General features: G+C 37.0%; 1 protein-coding gene across 1 annotated transcript in view; it reads left to right on the plus strand.

Annotated features, from left to right (window-relative positions):
* The first annotated feature begins 691 nt into the window (after window positions 1-691).
* Window positions 692-18,469, plus strand: part of CDH7 (cadherin 7) — a 72,181-nt gene continuing 54,403 nt past the window's right edge. Inside the window, exon 1 of the mRNA XM_072851312.1 lies at window positions 692-901. Coding sequence (XP_072707413.1) covers window positions 692-901 — 210 coding nt within the window. The remainder of the gene's footprint in view (window positions 902-18,469) is intronic.

An 18,469-nucleotide genomic window follows, 5' to 3' on the forward strand; every position in this document is an offset into this window, starting at 1 on the left:
GAATCAATCAAATTTATCTGATTCATCTTATACTCCTTTATTTTACTTTTCAGTTATATGGAAGAGAGTTAAGCTAGCATATGTCCTTTCCATTAATATAGCTTCCTGCTTGTATCTGGTTTGTAATTATATCACGGTAATGGCAAGTAAAGCAGACTGTAGCAGACAGAGGAGGAAAAAATCAAAACAAATAACTGTAAAAAACTACACTTGCTTTGATTATTTTAAAGAAAAAAATCAGCCTTTGTGCTGGGGAAACTGGTGCGTTAAGAGAACAGTCATGAGAAAACTTTATAACTATAAATACAGATCTATCAGCAGTAGTAATGCCATCCAAGGAACGTGCTCTAAACTCTGAGACTTATTATGTAAACTCAACTGTGTTGATGATGAGAAAAATCATAAATAAACATTTTTGATGCATTATGTGAAAGCTGCAAAGAATTTGCATTCTTTAGAGGAAAAAAAAGTTCTGACAACCATTCTTGTCTTTTTCCCGGATAGGTACCTATTACACCATTTCTTTGGTGAAGGCTATTCAGCAGTGGTGACTTCTTCCAATCGCCCACTCCACAAATTATTATTTCTGGACTCCCAGCTGACACCCTGCCGGAGGCTAGAGCTACTGGACAACTGGAATTGTGCCTGTTCTCATCAAGGTTTTTTGTTACACGGGGGAAAAAAAAAAAAGATGAAGTTGGGCAAAGTGGAGTTCTGCCATTTTCTGCAGATACTAGCTCTTTTCCTGTGTCTTTCTGGGATGAATCAAGCAGAGCTCTCAAGGTCCAGGTCAAAGCCCTACTTTCAATCAGGGAGGACGAGAACGAAACGCAGCTGGGTGTGGAATCAATTCTTTGTGCTGGAAGAATACATGGGTACAGACCCACTCTATGTAGGAAAGGTAGGGGATTTAAAAACAAACTTTGGAGGGTGCAGGTGCTTGCTTTTTGACGTGTTTATATGGTGTAACCTGAAAATTGAAATTCTGTCAGTGTGGTTGAATTAAGCCAAGGTGGGACAAAATTTCATAGTTTGAAAAAGAAAAATGTTTAGCAATTCGAAACAGCAACACATTACATTCCTGATTCTTCTTGCAATTTTCTTTAAAAGCTCCACATATTAGCTATACTTCTTTAAAGGAGTGCAATAATGAAAGTGTTTTACCACCATTGATACAAATAAAATATTTCATTACTAATATTAGATGTATTTTTTTTACATAGGAATAGAGAAATATAACCATGAATATTCTTTTATAAGAGCTAACAGCTAGTCCCAGAAAATAGAAGTTCTGTGTTATGTTGTTTGCTCCCTAAAGATCAGCACTGCTGAAGTCAAGAGAGAAAGAAACAGGCATCCGAGGGTGTGACAAGTAAAAAGGAGGGCATGTCTGCATTACTGCTTTGCTTTGACATTGCCTTGCTGGCAGATTGGCACCTTGGGGGCCTCGCTGCCCTCCGTGCATAGCACAGCCTTGTGGCTTTACCTTCCCTCTGATGGGCACCAGGCCAGTGCAGAACAAGCCCTTACATCAGGGCATCCCAAATGGCTCTTTTCGAGCGCCCGTTGCTGCACGTGGAGCACACTGAGCACAGCTGTGAATCTGGGCCTTAGCTCATTCACTGCCTTGTGCTGGTGGGTAATATGCTTCCTTCAGCAATTATGAAGGGAAAAAAAAACCCAAACAAAAAACCCTCTTGTGTTTCTATGTAACATTTATGTGTAATCATCTTACTGAAAGAAAACCCCATTTTTCTGTGTAATGTCAGAATCAATAAATAGATTTTCTCATTAAAATATAGCAAATGCATAGAAAACAAGGGAGTGACAGCTTTTGGCAAAAAGGCATGCTTACAGAAAAGGAGATGAAGTAATCTGAAATCCACCACTTCAAATATACGCATGCAATGAATTTCAGCTTACTTAATTTGTCCTACTGAGACAAAAACCTTGATGTTTGTGTTAACACAGTTAAGCACTTACTTAGAATTTAATCATGCCAACTGAATAATCAAGTTAAATGGGGAACTGCTCTCATGATTACAGCTATGGTTGTGTTTAGGTGCTTTACTGAACTGGGGCTGGTACTTTGAACAACTGAGCCCTTAAGAAAGATGTGCTAGAATCAGAAATATCATCTCTTATTAGAGTGGTCCTGAAAGTTTTTGTTAAGTTTTAGGTTATGTAGAAGTTTCCATTCTGACGCCATGCAGCTGCTGCTTGGCTTTGTGAGTTTTGTCTTTTAGGCAAATTTGTTCTCGGGTTGGAGCTTCTCTTGTGCCTCTGGAAAATGGCATATTTGGCATTCTTGCACACTGATAAAAAAGGAAGTGTAAAGAAGCTTGCAAATTAGAATTTGTCTCCTGGAAAAGAAGTGCCTTTAAATACTCGACTGAAGACTGGTTTTGATCTGTAGCAATTCTCATATTCATTCGATTACTATAGTATGGCCAAAGTTGCTGCTGTAGTGCTAGAGTACGTGATATTTGCATGTATGTGGTTATTTTTAGCTTCACAGTCTGCTCTTTCCTGTCCTTTACAGGAGTCCTAGCATTCATAAGCAGATATCTTCTGAAAAACAAACCTTTTTTTCTGAAACAGTCTGTGCCCAGCCTGCTTTTGTATCAGCAGTATGAATTGTTGGCTCAGGAACTCACATTTGTACCAGCAATTCATTTTGTAGGAAAAGCAGATAAAAATTTGCACTTGCAAAAGGAAGCCCATCTTCCTGGAAACAGAGCCCTTGCTGAGCACCTTATAAGATAAGACGTGCCCAGTTCCTAACCTTCTCACTGGAGAGGCTTTTTACTGTGTGGTTCCTGAGGTGCAATCATGACCGAAGCTGCATTCCCACGCAGGGGAGCAAAAAGGTGAAGAAGTGATTTTCTTTCTGTATGTTAACATATTATGTGTAGCACCACTCTGAAGTGAGCAGCAGTCGCCTTCCTCCCCCTCTTCTCCCCTTAAAAATATTGCTGTTCTTGTTTCAAATCCTTTGCAGGCAGGTAGGGGGTGAGAAGACCGAGATTTGGATAGGAATGTTGGTTGTTTTTTTCTTTCTTTTTTTATTTCTTTCCCCTTGGTGAGGAAGCTACAGCAAGCAAAAAGCTGGCATAACTCACTTCTCTCATCAAGTGAAGTGGAAGCAGCAACCAGACTCTGCCTTGTGTTCTGCGGAGTCCTCTGCTCCTGGGGAGGTCAGTCCTGCACTATCTTACGTTCAGGATGCTTTGCAGGGTGCCAATCTAACTGCACATCCAGGAACGAGGAGCCTTCCTCCGATTTTAAGGGCTGTGAGATAAAAATGCTTCAGAAACACTCAGGCAAATGGAGCTGCAATAGGGAATGTTTTCTCCCCGCCGCTATTCAATTTTACAAAGCCCTAGGCAATTCTGTTTGGAAGGCAGCATTTGGAGAATGTTAGGGTTACATGGCAAATCACTCAAGAGTCATGAAACACCAATGTTAATTCCATGTTCACCCTTAACTCTGTCCTCCTGGGTGTGTGCATTCTGACACTTTAATTACATGATCTCACAGGGTAAAATCCTATTCCTTTTAAATAATGTAACAGGATTCCTATTCACCTCAGTAAGACAAGTCTTTCACTTAAAATAATTTTTCGGTGTTTTCATGTTTGTTTATCAAGACTTCAGATCCATACCTGAGGTATATTGCAGCCTTCCTTCTTGCATCCTTGACATCCATTTATTGGCAGAATGTTTTTTGTTTGTTTTTTTTAAAAAAAATGTATTTATTTTCTTAAGGTGGCAGGGGCCTGTTTCTCACGTCACTCTGGAGAAACCTCTGGAGGAGTTCCATTAGTTTTACACTAATAGGAGTCAGAGGTAACTGAGGTTTTTTGCTTTTTTTTTAATGTAGGTCTTTCCTCTCCATGGTATGAATTTTAATCATCTTGGATTCAATCCCGAGTAATTCTGAGTGTCTCTTGGGAGGTGCTTAACATGTAATCAGATTGTGGACTGAACCATATACAATTTCTTTCTGTCCGTCAGCACAGCATATGTTGTGTTCACTTAAAGGGCTGAAGCATTTAACTATTTAGCCCATTTACGTGTTCCGATAGGCACTGTTATCTTCCAGACATGCTATGTAGGAGATGAGGCAGTTAACTATGATGCTAATTTAACTAGAAGCATAAGTGGCTTCTGTTTTCCAGAAAATGTTTACTATTGGTTGGTAATACATCTTGTGAAATGCCTTACTCTGTGTTTTCCGTATAAATGACTTTAATGGAATCTATTTGGGCTTAAAAATAATAGTACATAGCAGTTTTAAATGATTCAATGCATAAACACCTAAAATTAGGAAAAAGTGTATGCTATTATATTGAATATTTGAAAAGCTGTATACAATCCTTTAATTAAAGTCTATATGGGCACACATTGGCAAAAAGGGGTGCAGTTAAAGTAGAACTTTAAAATTTTGTTGATATCTTTTTTGGTTTTGTTACATAACTATCAGACATCCAGGGTTTGGTTTTGGTTGTGTTTTTTTGTTGTTGTTGCTGTTGGGGGTTTTTTTTGTTTGTTTGTTTTTTATTTCATTTTACGTGTTCTGCTGCAAGAGTGTCAGTCTCCTCAAAAGCATTATAATGACACAAAGTCTCAGCCAGTAATCCTTTCATTTTTCTTATTTAAAAAAAAAAAAAAAAAAAAAGAAACCACAAATAACCTGAAGAAATGAAACAAGGATGTGAACTCCATGTGAGATGCTGATTGATGGCTGGCTTCACTGTTTTCTTTTGGATCCAAACCAAAGCTCCTTTTCCAATGACTCTAAATTTATGTATAGTTAAAGACAGGGACAGCTTCAAGCTCTTTGCTGAGTTCAACTCTTTTTTTTTTTCCCTGAAACCTCACTAAGATATGAAGGGCTGAAAATAAAAGAGCAAAAGACACAGGCTTGATTGAGCACAAACCCAAAAAGTTGATATTTAACTTTGAGAGGCTCGCTGGTACTTCTCAAAAATAACACTTGGAACTTGTAAGGTGCCCTGTTATTTATAATGTATGGGGAAGGAAAGCATAAATCCTAACCTGCATTTTCTAGATGGTAAAATCAAGAAAAAAAAGGTTAAATGAGTGGACTAAGAGCATGTAGTTTGTTAGAGCTCACAGTCATTGCCTTCCAATTCCATTTTACCTGCCTCTTTGTTTTTCTTCTCACTATTTTAACATAAAAAGGCTTGTGGGATTCAATTTTCAAACATGGACCAAAGTGCATAAAAGCTAATCTTTGCATTATTATTTTCTGGAGTAGTACAGAATGAGTGAAGCATAAACAAAAATGCAGTGAACGTAAACATTTCCTAGAAAATTGGTGCATTTAAGAAAATTTACAGGTTTGCACCACGGAAGGGTGGGGAAAGGGCTTTTCAAGCAGCAAAATAACAAGAAGTGTATGTTATTCTTGGCATAGAGTGGATTGTTTTTGCCATCCTCATCATTTTGGAGGGAAGAAGGCCAGACAGGGGAGGATACTGGTTTTTTGAGTTTGGTTTTTTTTTTTTTTCCAAAAGTGTTAGTGAATGTGTCAATAGAGTGATAGAATTATTCACATATTATATTTATCTGTAGTGTGACCTTATATCAAGCCATATGGATGTAGACGAAAGTAGGGCTCTTTTATCATAGCCTGATACTTTCAGATGCAGCTGATGACTTTTTGACTGACTTGGATAATAAGTTCCTTTGCTAAAATACTTTAAGACAGTGAGTACTGTGACAGCACTGGCCACTCAGTCAAACTCAGACCGATATGCGGGAATATCAGCTGCTGAGAAACTGAGGGAACTTCATCTGTGATGAAAGAGCTGAGGATCTCTCAATAGAAATTAGCCCAAATAGCTTTTAATATCTCTGGAAACTACACTACAGCAGCTTTACTGACCCTTTGGGAAATGGAGAGGAGATGGGGTGAAATTATGTAGGTTGAATGTAGGTAAAAGAGGCTAGGCTGCTTCCTTTGCAGATAATGGAGCAGGAGGCGGGTCGGGTGCAGTTCCCTGGAGGGCTCTGTCCCTCCTGCTGCCTCTGGAGGCAACCCATGGGGACCTGTGCTCTCTGCCCAGCCTCAGCCTAGGGTCTCACCCTTCCAAGTGTCCTGCGCAGGATAAATGTTCACGTCTGCTCTGCAAGTAAGCTCCTGGCTGCGAGTAGCTACAGCTCTGCACAGATTTTCTTTCTCCACTGCCCCCTCCCTCCCCTGTCCCAAGTAGTTTTGGGGAAAAAAAACCCAAACCCAAATCAACCCAACTATTCTTAATCTTTCTTTGTGGACACTGTGTGGAAAACAAAGATGGTATAATAACTCAGAGAAACTTCCCCTTTGTTATATATTTTGCTCCTTTTCTATTTATGTTATATTTATTTTTAGTGTAATCTTTGAAGCACCGTTGTTTTATATATTCCAAAAAGGCCATTTATGAAAGCAAAAAAGCAAATCTGCCCTATTTCTGATATTTACTCATCTTAGGAACTCTTTGTTGTTCTATGCTATGAAAATTGATAACAGTTGACCTTTTAAGTAAAATGGGACATGCCATTCCTGTCAATGTTTTTCTACCACAAGTGCTGCAAATGAAACAAATGAACAGACAAAATAGTCAAGTCCTGCTTACCTGCTTTGTGGATTGAATAGGTCTTGTTGAAGGGATGCTTCAACTGTACAGCAGTGCTATGAATTTACCATCTCAGCTTGTACTACGCATTCACTAGTAGCACACACTTTTCTTCACTGGCCAGTCACTGTGGGCTTTGTGTTATTCCATGCTTTATTTTGTTTGGATTACCCCAAATAACTGAGAGCTGACTGACAATCTGAATGTTTCCTACTTAGCATGCAGGGCTAAAGTGTCTCTGGGGAGAACAGTGAGATTAAGGCACACAGGAGGAATTATCCAAAAGGATAACCTAAAATCTACTGCTTTTTCCTGGTTGATTTCATTAGCCTGCACAGCTATAGTGTAATTTCCTCTTTCCCTCTTTATAGGAAGTCGTCTTCCCACATAGCTGAACGAATACAGAAATGGGTTTTATGCCAGGGATTTAAAGTGATGACAATTTCACATGCTCAAGCACTAAAAGACAATTTGTATGTAATTTCATTATTAGAAGTGATAATAGAGTTGAGAGACTTACGGTTGGATACTGAACCAGAACATACAGCTTTTTGATCTTTTAGTATAATATAGAACATTGATCCTTAACATGTGGCATTAGAGAAGAGGAAGGTTAGTGAAGGTGATGACAACATCCATAAATTAAGTAGCCCTCATCACAGCTTTTTATTCAATGGCACAGCCATGCTATTTATATAATCCTGTAATACCAGTTCTGTATTTCAGTAGACTAATAGGCTCTACCTGCGGTGCTTTGCTCTGAATTTCTTTTGGGCATTATTTAAAACTATATTTTATGGGTCTCTGACAAAATAGAAAAGCAAGAGTAAAAGCTAATTTTGCAACAATATGTAGATGCAAGTCTCCTGTATGCTTGGATGGTTATCAGAAAATGCCTTCTTTTCATGAGAGCATGAGATTTCTGGTTTTGATGTCAGTCATGCTCATGCTGCTTCAGCTGACTTTTTTTAGCCATGTTCTAACGTTCCTTCTCTTTTTCATCTGCTGAGCTTGTTTTTAGTCCTCTAGTTCATGCTATTGGCTGTCACTCAACATCCAGTTTTACCTCTGTCTCACAGTTGTGTATTAATGACTTTGGAAATACAGTGCTGTAAAACTAGGGTTACCAAGAACTGTGAGTATTTGCATTATTCTAGGGCTAAGGAAGTCCAGTCATGAACCAAATTCCCACTGTGCTAGGCACAGTGCAAGCAAACACAACCCCTGCCCTGAGGCAGTGTTCTTGTAAGACAAGAGGCAATAGCGGATTAAGAAGCAAAGACAGAATCCAGAGGAATATGGAGATGTCAGCCAACATCCCGAAAATAGCTTGAGAACAATAGCTCACTATTGTTCTTTGCTATGAAGACAGAATATTATTTGTTCTGAAAACAAGAATCATGCAACATTTTTAAACATTATGAGCAGATAACAGGGAGTTCTTTCCTGCCTTTATTTTCCATCCTTTATAGATGACAAGTTAGTTGAAATTCATAAGTGCAGATCTATTTGATATCTGTGTTAGTACAAGGCTACTTCTCCTTTCAGACCAGTGAAGATAAAGGATATTTTTCCATTGCTTTCAAAAGATCAAACTGCATATGCTTTAAAGTTTTACATCTTGTAGCCTGCTATCACACTACCTTTTCCATGTTGCCTTTTTTCTTATACCTGCACTGTTAGACATAAGTGCCTGTCTACAGACCCATTGGGCATTCATTCATTGTATTTAGTATTTTCCATGTGTCACAGTCTAAAAGTGCTGCCAGGACTATTGCTGCCTTGTCACAATTCTGCTGAATTTCTTCTTTACTCCACATTATTGGGGAATTTTTTTTGTGTGGTTTGTTTTTGTTTTTTTTTTTTTTTTAAGTCACACTACATTTCTCAAGATCCTTGTCCCTTTTTTTTTTAGTAATCACTTAATAAAATAGTACCTGTGCACACATGTCAGTTTTTCAGTGCTAACTTTTACCAAGGGGAATACCTGGGACAACATATTTAGAGATCCTGAAAAAATCAGGGCATGGTTCCTTCATGTCCAAGAAGTTGTCTTTTACATAAATATACTGGTAGTAAGTCCTGGAAAATCTCTGCAGTATAATCTTTTTCTTTCAGCATTATGTATTTTCCTAGAAGAGGTGGCTGAGCTAAATGCAAATGGTGGAACTGCTGAGAGAAGAAATAAGTTAATACACTAGGTTTCTCACTTCTCTCAGAATAACTATTAGCTACCTTATGCTACAAGCATCTTCTCTGTCACTTTGCACTGGAAGAGACACTTACAGTCATGTAAATTAGAGACAAGTAGCTCTTAGAAAAAGCAGTGATGTTTATGCTGTTAGGAGAACTCTAATTCTGTCCCAACTGTCCAAACCATGGTCGTGGTATGAATACCAGCCTACACCACGAGCAGAAGTTTGAGGAGGTCATAATGCTTAATTTCTCATAGCTTCAAGGTTGTAAGAAGGAAGATCAGCCAGTTAAAAATAGGGGGTTTTTTTGTTTACATGATATTAAAAATATGTTGTCAACACCTAACTATAGATCACTTGACCTCAATTTATAAATGGGAACAACCTTAACCTTCCCAGGCTAAGTGTAAACTTAGCCAATGAAGAAGCTCCATTGACAACAGAAGAACACATCATGAAAAGATGCTGATCACCAAAATCAATAAGTATGCTCATAAAAATATACAGTATATTGAGGATTAATTCTTGCAGATGTTTTTGACTCAGCTAAAAAATTACTACTGTTAATAGTTCTTTCCATATTCAAATATTTGCTGGTGCTACAGCCCTGTGCTGTTACAAAAGTGATGTTATTTATGTGAGTGTAAAGCATGTAGTATGGTAGTAGTATTCTATAAATCATAAACAATATAGCGAAGAATAAACATTAGTTTATCTTTCAGATAAATAGGAATAGCAAGACAAATATAGCTCTTTTGCTTATAGTAGTTCATGTGCAATTCTTCATGTACCAGAAAATACAAAATATGCCTTACTGGCTCAGTCTCAGACTGTCTTTTTCAGAATGCTCCCCTGGGAGAAGAAGGTCATTCTAAACATTGGAGAAGAAGGCAAAAGTTTTTTAATATGTGTTGTTTATTAAGTTGTGCTATTCATAGAGTAACTAAAGATTTAATCCAGAATCTTGAGATCAGTTTTATTGACCCTAGTAGACCATTTGAGAATATTAATTTTGGAATACAACTATTTGGCCGTTTTAAAATTGAATTTTTAACTGATATTTTAAAATATCAGGACTGATTGACAACTGGTAGGATGTTAGGATGATGAGGACTGATTGACAACAGGTAGCAACACATTCCACATTTTGACAGTGAAAAAATAGTGCCTTCCTTTCATATAGTCATATAGTATTCTTAGAGCACTGAAAGCCTGCATTATGGTGTTTCATATGGGTGAATAGGGTATATGTTGAGAACAGCTAAGGGTATATGTTGAGAACAGCTAAGGGCGGTCCAACATAATGTTCTACCTACATCACAGGAGATTCTTTGGCCCTCTCTGAGTAGAAAGAAATAAATTTAATATAATTTTCCAGGTGAGATTTTGCTGCATGAATTCCACAAAATGTTACCATAGTTATACTGTCGGATTTAGTTTTCCTGTTTCTGTAAATCATGAGAAATTACCTTGAAGACTATACAGACATGCAATTTTGCTGCTGTGGAGTGTGTGTGAGAATAATTGAGCCCACAAAGTTATTTTCCATTTGAAATGCTTCCAAAATATGGAAAATCTGGTACTTGGATTCATGTGTAAGGATGATAAGCTGCTTAAACATTTCATACCGAGGTACTAAATCGTAACCCTGCTAACTAGGCAATCAAGCAATTCATTTTCCTTACAAGGTAGGCAGGTGCTGTATTAGGTAAAGTTTAGCTTGTTATTCTGTAACAATGAAAAGTTTTCAGACACAGTTGGGAAAAGCAGATGGTCATTTCTTAAGTTTCCACAATCATGGTATAAATGCAATGCCATAAATTAGCAAAATACTTAACTTGTCTTATACAATTTACACACATTATACAGGCAGAGTAGGCATTTGGGAAAGTACTTGGCATATTTTTATGTTTCTTTTTTAACTTGCAGGGCTATAATGCTGCATAGTGTTTATATTAAAAACTGTTAAATAATTCCTCTTGGTCCTGGATGTTCACAATCTTCATACATGTGTAGACTGTTGTCCACCTCACCCATCTTTTACCCTTTACCACTTAACTGTTGCTTAGGCAAGCAATACATATTTCACATTTTTAAAAAGTTTTCCTCATTAGTCAGCACTGCAGCACAGGACTGCAGTCCTATTCATCTTTACTGATCTTTTATTCATTCCTTCTATTTTTTCAATATCTTCCTGACAATAAAAAGCCATGAACAGAAGGACTCTATCATACCTTCAGCTAAACAGGAAATAAGCCAAGTGAAACTGTTATTTCCTGTCTCATTGTGTGATTTAAATTGCACAATTCATGTTTGTTTCTTTCTTTGCAAGCTCATGTCCACTACTAATCTGAGGATCTTAAAGCCTTATTGCTTTTCTGTTTTATTCTTTCTGCTGAATCAAGTATACTCTGGAGTGCGTATCAATCCCTCCTGAAAAAAATTGGAGAGCAAAAGAAGTATTAGTTGTTTAAAAAGTTGTTTCCATTTATCTGTTTGACTGATAAACTGAATGAAGCCATGTCAAAGGAGGTTTTATGGAGGAAACCAGCAGGAATTGGAGTGATAGCAGTGATGGAGCATATTCATAAATGTGTGCGTACATGTATGTGTATAGGAAACAATGGAGGTACCTTACATTGAGGAATAATTCCCACTTGTACTGACACATTTATTAAATTCAGATTTACCTTAAGATTGAATGAGAATGTAAAGATTCTAGTCTTAATGATTTTAGTACAGGAAAAAAGAGATAGAAAAAGTTTGAGAAGAAAAAGCATTCCAAAGAGTAAGTGTGAGAATGCAAGGACCATGATGAAGGTATATGTTATGTTTTTCTCACTCCAGAGCCTGATGTAAAGCTGAAAAGAACATACCAAAGCAAACAATGAAAAGATTAATTTGGATTAAGGTATAACAATCATATGTATAGGTCTTGATTCCCTTTGTTCTTTGCTAAGGATGCTATATGCGTGGATATGGGGCATACATTGGTTTAAGTCACATCAATCCACCATGCAGGGGTTCTATAAAGAAGGCCTTGTAGGTACCAATGCTAGCTGGCTTAGTTATGTTAACACAGACGGGAAAAGAGGGCAGCTAGCCAGAGATCCAGTAACACCCAGGTTTGAGAAATGTGCAGGAGACTAGGTCTGTTAACTAGCAGATGCAGTTGAAAGGGACAAAAAGGTAAGTAAAGCTCATTTGTAATCGAAAGAGGAAAATGCCATGTAAATCAAGGTAATCTGTGATACAAGACAGCAGAAAAAAACAAATATCATCAAGACAAAAACTAGTAGAAAAGTGATTTTCTGTTTCTTTTCTGGAAATAGGAAAGCAAAGGATAGAAAAGGAAAGATGTAAATATTTAATATAAAACACTACTCGAGAGGGCTAGAGAATTCAGAATTTGACCCAAAAAAGCCTAAAACGTGTACAATATGGTGCCAAACAACATAGGACAAGAAAGAAAAGCTTTCCATCTGTAGAGGTTCCAAGAATTACAGGGTCAAGACAGAGTGTGGATAAGCAAAAAAGCAACATGCAGATCTGGAGGAGTCCAAGCAAGTCTCAGCTCTCAGCAGATGGAAAGAAGAATGCGAATATGTGCAGCTGTCAGGGCAGCAACTGGGCCATGTCCAGACTGTTTCCAAATTAAGAGGGGAAAATCAAACTGATTAATGCTCTGGTCTACCACTAAGGAAAGCAGCCCACACCTTACAAATTAAATTTGTCTTTGGAGTTAAGGGAATGAAATAATGACAGTAATGGGTTTTCTAGGTCTTTCAGAACCTCAGTCGACATCTTTCCTTCTAGACTGTTATTTTGACATTCATCATTTCATGTAACTGTGTTTCCTTCTTTGGAGGCTACATGAGAATTTTTTCCTGCAGACTAATTTCAATGTCCTATCAAGATTAGATTTTGTTCCATACTGTGTAACCACAGTATCCCATTCAACAATTTACCTTCATCTATTATTTTAGTAAATAGAGCTCAGTAGAAGTTGATGGTCCATTCTGCTAGTCTGATGACAAAATCATCCTTCCAGAATGTTTTTTTTCCTAATTTTACTTCTAGCAGGACACAATGAAATCAATGACTGCTTTTCATGTGGGAAAATGCAGACTGAGGGCCCAGGTGCTTTATCTTGCTTCCAAAATATCTGCCAAGCAGGCAAGGAAGGCAGGTGCGGAAGACAGAAGGATTCATATGTCCACCTTGGTGACAGATCCTTCTGATACCTTTAGAGATATAAGGGTCTGTATCGGCAGACTACACTAAAAATACAAGATATTTACATTTTCTTCTGAAATAATTTTATCTTCTGTGTATTAGATACAGTGGCCCACCTTCCAGTTCTGACCATTTCATGCATTCTTTGTACTATCGTTAAACTGCAAAGACCAATTTGGTACACAGTTTTGGACTGTAGCAGGATGAGCTAACAGGTTGTGGATCAGATTCAATTCTCCGGAAAATTACTTTGTAAGGTAATTAGCAAGATACAGGAGAAACACGTTGCAGCTTAACTGTCAAGGTCAGAAGAGTTACATTTATTACAGTGAACAAACTGATCAGCAATATCGCAAGTTTTCCTGGAGTCAAACACTTTTGCACCTGTAAATAACCTTTACTGATAACAGAACTCTGACAGAACCAATACGAATGCCATTGTAGAGAGTAACAGGGTGAAACCAGGTCTTTTTTCCCCATAATTACTTGCATCTGTTGAAAATATAAAAACAAGTGATGATGAACATTCCTGATGAGCTTTCCTAATCTATTCTCAAAATCAAAGTACACTTTTGGTTTTGTTGGTGGCAACAGAAGTAATGCAGTGAAATAAGATAGACTTTCTTAAACTCTAAAACATTAAGATGCTATTTAATAATGTTTGGTAGAGGATAACATTATTTTATAAATTATGTTTTGTAAGGCAAAGTAAGAGTTGTTCTGTTCTTCATACTCCCAAAGTTGTGTGTCTCATTAATCAATAGACCCTTCCTGATGTTTTGCTGTAAGGTTGCGCTCAAGGAAAACATTCAATACTGTTAGTTTTTTTACCTCAACTGAAGGTTTAAATGCCTTCAGGGTGGAATGTGGGACTGTCAGAAGCAGCAGCAGGTTGCCACATGGAAAAGGCCATGAGTCTTCACATTGGCTTAGAAACCCTGGATATCTTTACTAAATACAATGGTCTAGTATGTGTCTGATTGTTTACAGAGTAGCAGAATATTTGCTCTGAAAAGTGACTGTATACAATTATACTTCGTTACTCAGTAGATGAATTCTACATGTGAGTCACACCTGCCTGTTCTGGTGATAATTTTTTCTCTTATTATTATTGCTATTAGTCCTACTGAGCTAACACAGCTGAGAGACAGCAGACTGCATTCTATCGTTTCTTGAGTGCCACCCACACACGTTTGTTATGTTCCACTGACTTACACCTGCACAACCTAGTAGTAAGCTATGGAACCATACATTTTTACAATGAGAACAGAATCTGAAGATAGTAGGGGTTTTATTTACTTATGTAATCGGAGGCATAATTTGTCTCCTGGACAGAAAGAGCTTGTCTTTACAAGACTCAGCCAAGGTTGCAATACAAACAGCTTACCTATGACTTGTCCACTGAGTCTATTTAAAATGCAAGTCACAGAAAGGCATTGCTGGTTTTATACTACCACTTTTCGGCATGCAGCACATTAATAGAAAGCCTGTTTACTGTCTTAATGCCTTTTTTATGATTAAATTGGTTTACTTGGTTAATTCAGTTTGTTCTTGACCAGTTAACATTGAATTCACTAGATTTGCTATTGAACAACTACTCTGCTTCCACTTGTACTGCTATATTTGTATATATATGGGCACAGCAACATGGCTCTATTACTGAACTGGCATGCTTTCTCTTTGATAAAAATTGGAGAATTTGGTAGTGCATTCTGGTTCCTCTGTTCTCTTATATAGCCATTGTTTTTGCCTTCCAGTCTTCCATCTGTTTTAAAAGTAGCTGCAGAGCAGACTGAAGGATATTCCTTACCTTGTGCTGTCATGAGCACTGACCACCAGTGTTTGATCACTTCTGTGAACAACATGCTTTAGAGTTTCTCATGTATTCTTCCCTGAAAACAAATTAAAAAAACCCCTGAACAATCTTTTTGCCTTCTTGTAAATTTTATTGAGCAAATATGAATAGAGATTAATGGAGAAAACAAAAGAGGAAGAAGTAATAAAAAGGATGTATGTAAGAAAAAAATAAGCCAATACTAGCCAATCACAAAATCCCAGAAGAGCAGAGGATCTCTGGGACCCTTAGGAGGACAAAGGATTCACCAGTTAGGAAGGCAAGGAATAGAGTACGGTTGAAGAAACACAATGACCTTTGAACATGTATAAAAACTAGAGACAGGTGGGGAATTCCCCACCTGAATTCCAGCTGTGAAATACAAGTGAGATTATTAAGTAGAATTTTCTGTTCATTTCAGAAAGTTTGATTTTAATGATATTTGAAATTTATACATCCTTGATCTTCATTAGTTTGACTGATCTGCTTGTGACTTCTTTGCAGACGCATTTATTTATTTTTGTTACTTTCACAAGCTAGATTTCATCTATTCATGAGCAATATAACTTTTTACTAAAATGCCATTGTATTTAAATGACTATTTGCACATTTTTGAAGGGAAAAAGTATAGAAAAATAACATAAATGAGAGATTTCTGTTTCATGTGCAGAAACAGTTACCATTTGGAAAATATTTACTGAATTTAAAATAACATTTTCCTTTTAAAAGATATAAATTTTTTGGCAATATCTATTAATGTACAAGCTCAGAACTTTATGAATGGGGATATAATTATTTGTTTTCCCTTAGAAATATAGGAGCAGATCCTCAATGAATGGAAATTGCTCTCTCCTTCCCGTGCACAGAGCTGTGCTGATTTATACCAAGCCGCATAGAACTTCCCTAAGGGGGAATATTTAGCACAGTTTGTTAAATTAAGCGATCGTTTTAATGGACCACACAGAAGGTGTGAAACAAAAGTGACAATGCCTTGAGTATAAAGTTCTGAACATTACAGTTGGTGACAGAAGGCCAATCAATGAGACAGTAATCCTATAAAAATACAGAAAGATCAGATTGCTTGTCGAATTAGAATTGCTTTAATAAGGATGCATACAAGGGGATAGCAAAGGAGCTGGAAACTTTCCATCTGCTTTGTATACAAAGTGATTAGATTGTGATCACTTAGTCCAAGAGGATAGAAATGATGCACAATTCTGCCGGGATGAGACATGCAAATTGGATCAATTAAGTTTTGAGAGTGCTCAGACAATCTGGTAGAGAAGTTTACATGCTGTGTCAAGTGAAACTTAGCACAGATCAGTCTTGAATGCTGGGGGCAAGTATTATAGTTATTTAAACTCTAATCTCCAAGAGTAATTAATTGTTTTTGGATTCGGTTATAAAACCGATCAAATACTATAATAAAACGATCAGATACTGTAATAAAGGATCCCTTTAGGAGATGTTTGATGGTATACACAAGAAGTATGACAGACAAATTAGTAACAGTCATCGGAGTTGAAACATTCGAGGTGGATGAGAGTAAATTCAGATGACTGATCTTGTTTGCAGTTAATGGAATACACAATACTAGTAACTCCTGTACCTTCATGTTGACCACAATGCTTCAGAAGCAGGAGGTGTTCTCATAAGGAACTCATCGTGTGCTCTATTTTTATTGAACCAGAGCTCACTCAGAAGTTTTCACTCAGATCGTGCAAACGGTCATTGGATAAGAGGGCTCTAATTTCATCAGGAACCATCTAAGAATTTGAACTATGTACCCTATGCAACGTCTTTTATAGCAGCAAAAGGACATGTTGTTTCAGATAATCAGAGGGGTCTTCATGTAAACTGAAAATTCTTAATATATGTGAAGTACTGGAACCTTCAGAAATGAGTTTCTGAAGGAAGACTTTGAACATTTTCAGTAGAATCCAGATGGCTTTCAGAATTAGAAACAGGTCTGCACAATTTGAATTTTAATGTAGATTCAGCAAGTATACATGACCAACATAAAATAACACCAGCCATTTCAGTATTTTCTCATCATTTGTTCATCAATGGCACATAAATTGATTGTATTGGCAGCATGTAATGGCAGTGAGTTAGAAACACAGCAAGAATGTGTTCTGGTGAAAACACAAAGAACAGATGAAAAAATCCTGGGTTGGCATCAGCATTGTACATGGCAAAACTCATATCTATGGATTTTTTTGAAAATGATGAATGAAATTCAATTTTAATCCATAAATATCTTCTGTCATTATTTGAAATGTCAAAATATGATTTAAGGAAACAAGGTGTAATGACTGCATAGGAATTTGATGAGATTGTCTTTATTAAATACTCATCGCAGTCACCAAAATAGAAAAAGGCACCAGGAGAGCACTGCCCTTTACATACAGCTGTTAAAATCCCTCTAAGCTGGAAGGCTTTACAATTAACCTAGTATTGTTCATGTTAAGGCAGTTTGTTATGGTTTTGAAATAGTAATGCATTATCCTCCCTCTCAAATGTTTTCTGAAAAACACCACAAAACACAGGCATTAAAAGCATTTCTTTCCCAGTCCTTAATCCTATGGAATAAAAGTGCGTATCAAAATATGAATTACTATCTGGAGATCAGTCTGGTTATATCTGAAAGCCCTGGCAGACCTGCAAATTTGAATGGTTAAAAAAAAAGTTAAGAAGAAATCAAACCTTTTAAAGTATTTATTCGCAAAGGATCACTTTAAATTATCTGAACAGTTTAAGGCAGACTTTCAAATGTCCATATTTACTGTGCATACCCTACCTCAGCTTGTTCTGAATACTGAGCAGCTACAGTGTGAATTTATATAATAGAATCACTTAAGCTTTCAGTTCTGCTTCTTACAATTAGTCTATGTGATGCACATTGCTGTTCATTAAAGCACCCTTCCTTTGCACAGGGATTAAGGCTCTATTTCAGAAAGGCGCTTAGGCATATGCTTAGTACCAACTTCCATGAGCATTAAGCAAGCCCTGGCATGCTGTACATAGATAAGGATGATTTCATAACTTAGAGAATTCTAAAACAGAGATTTAATTTGATGTAGCACAGGGTTAAATTTCCCTGCTCTGGAGTAAATTTTGAACAATGGGCTGTTAATTAACTGGCAAGTATATGGATGGATGGCAAGTATATGTGGATGGATGGATATGTATTTTAGAAACACTTTTGGGTAAAAATCAATGTGATAAACAATCTTTAGTGAAATACGTAAGAGTAGGGGAAAAAAGAGAAAAAAAGAAATGGTCCTATAGCCCACTGAAAAAATAACAACTTATTTGTCATTCAGTGTTTTACCTTTACTGAATTGCAGCGTTAGTAATCAGTCAGAGTAGTTAATAGAAAGCCCTACAGAAATGTTAGGGTGTTTAATCAAGCCAGACTGAAAAAGAGATTCTAAATTAAGTGTAAACATACTTACAACAGTAACTTGTGTTTTAAGATGTTAAATTAACCAAGGGATTCTTCTGCTCTTTTTAAGTGAACTCATTTTAAGATACAAGACAAGTGTGTACAGGAAGATA

Source organism: Ciconia boyciana, chromosome 2 (genome assembly GCF_034638445.1).
Source record: "Ciconia boyciana chromosome 2, ASM3463844v1, whole genome shotgun sequence".
Lineage (NCBI taxonomy): Eukaryota > Metazoa > Chordata > Aves > Ciconiiformes > Ciconiidae > Ciconia > Ciconia boyciana.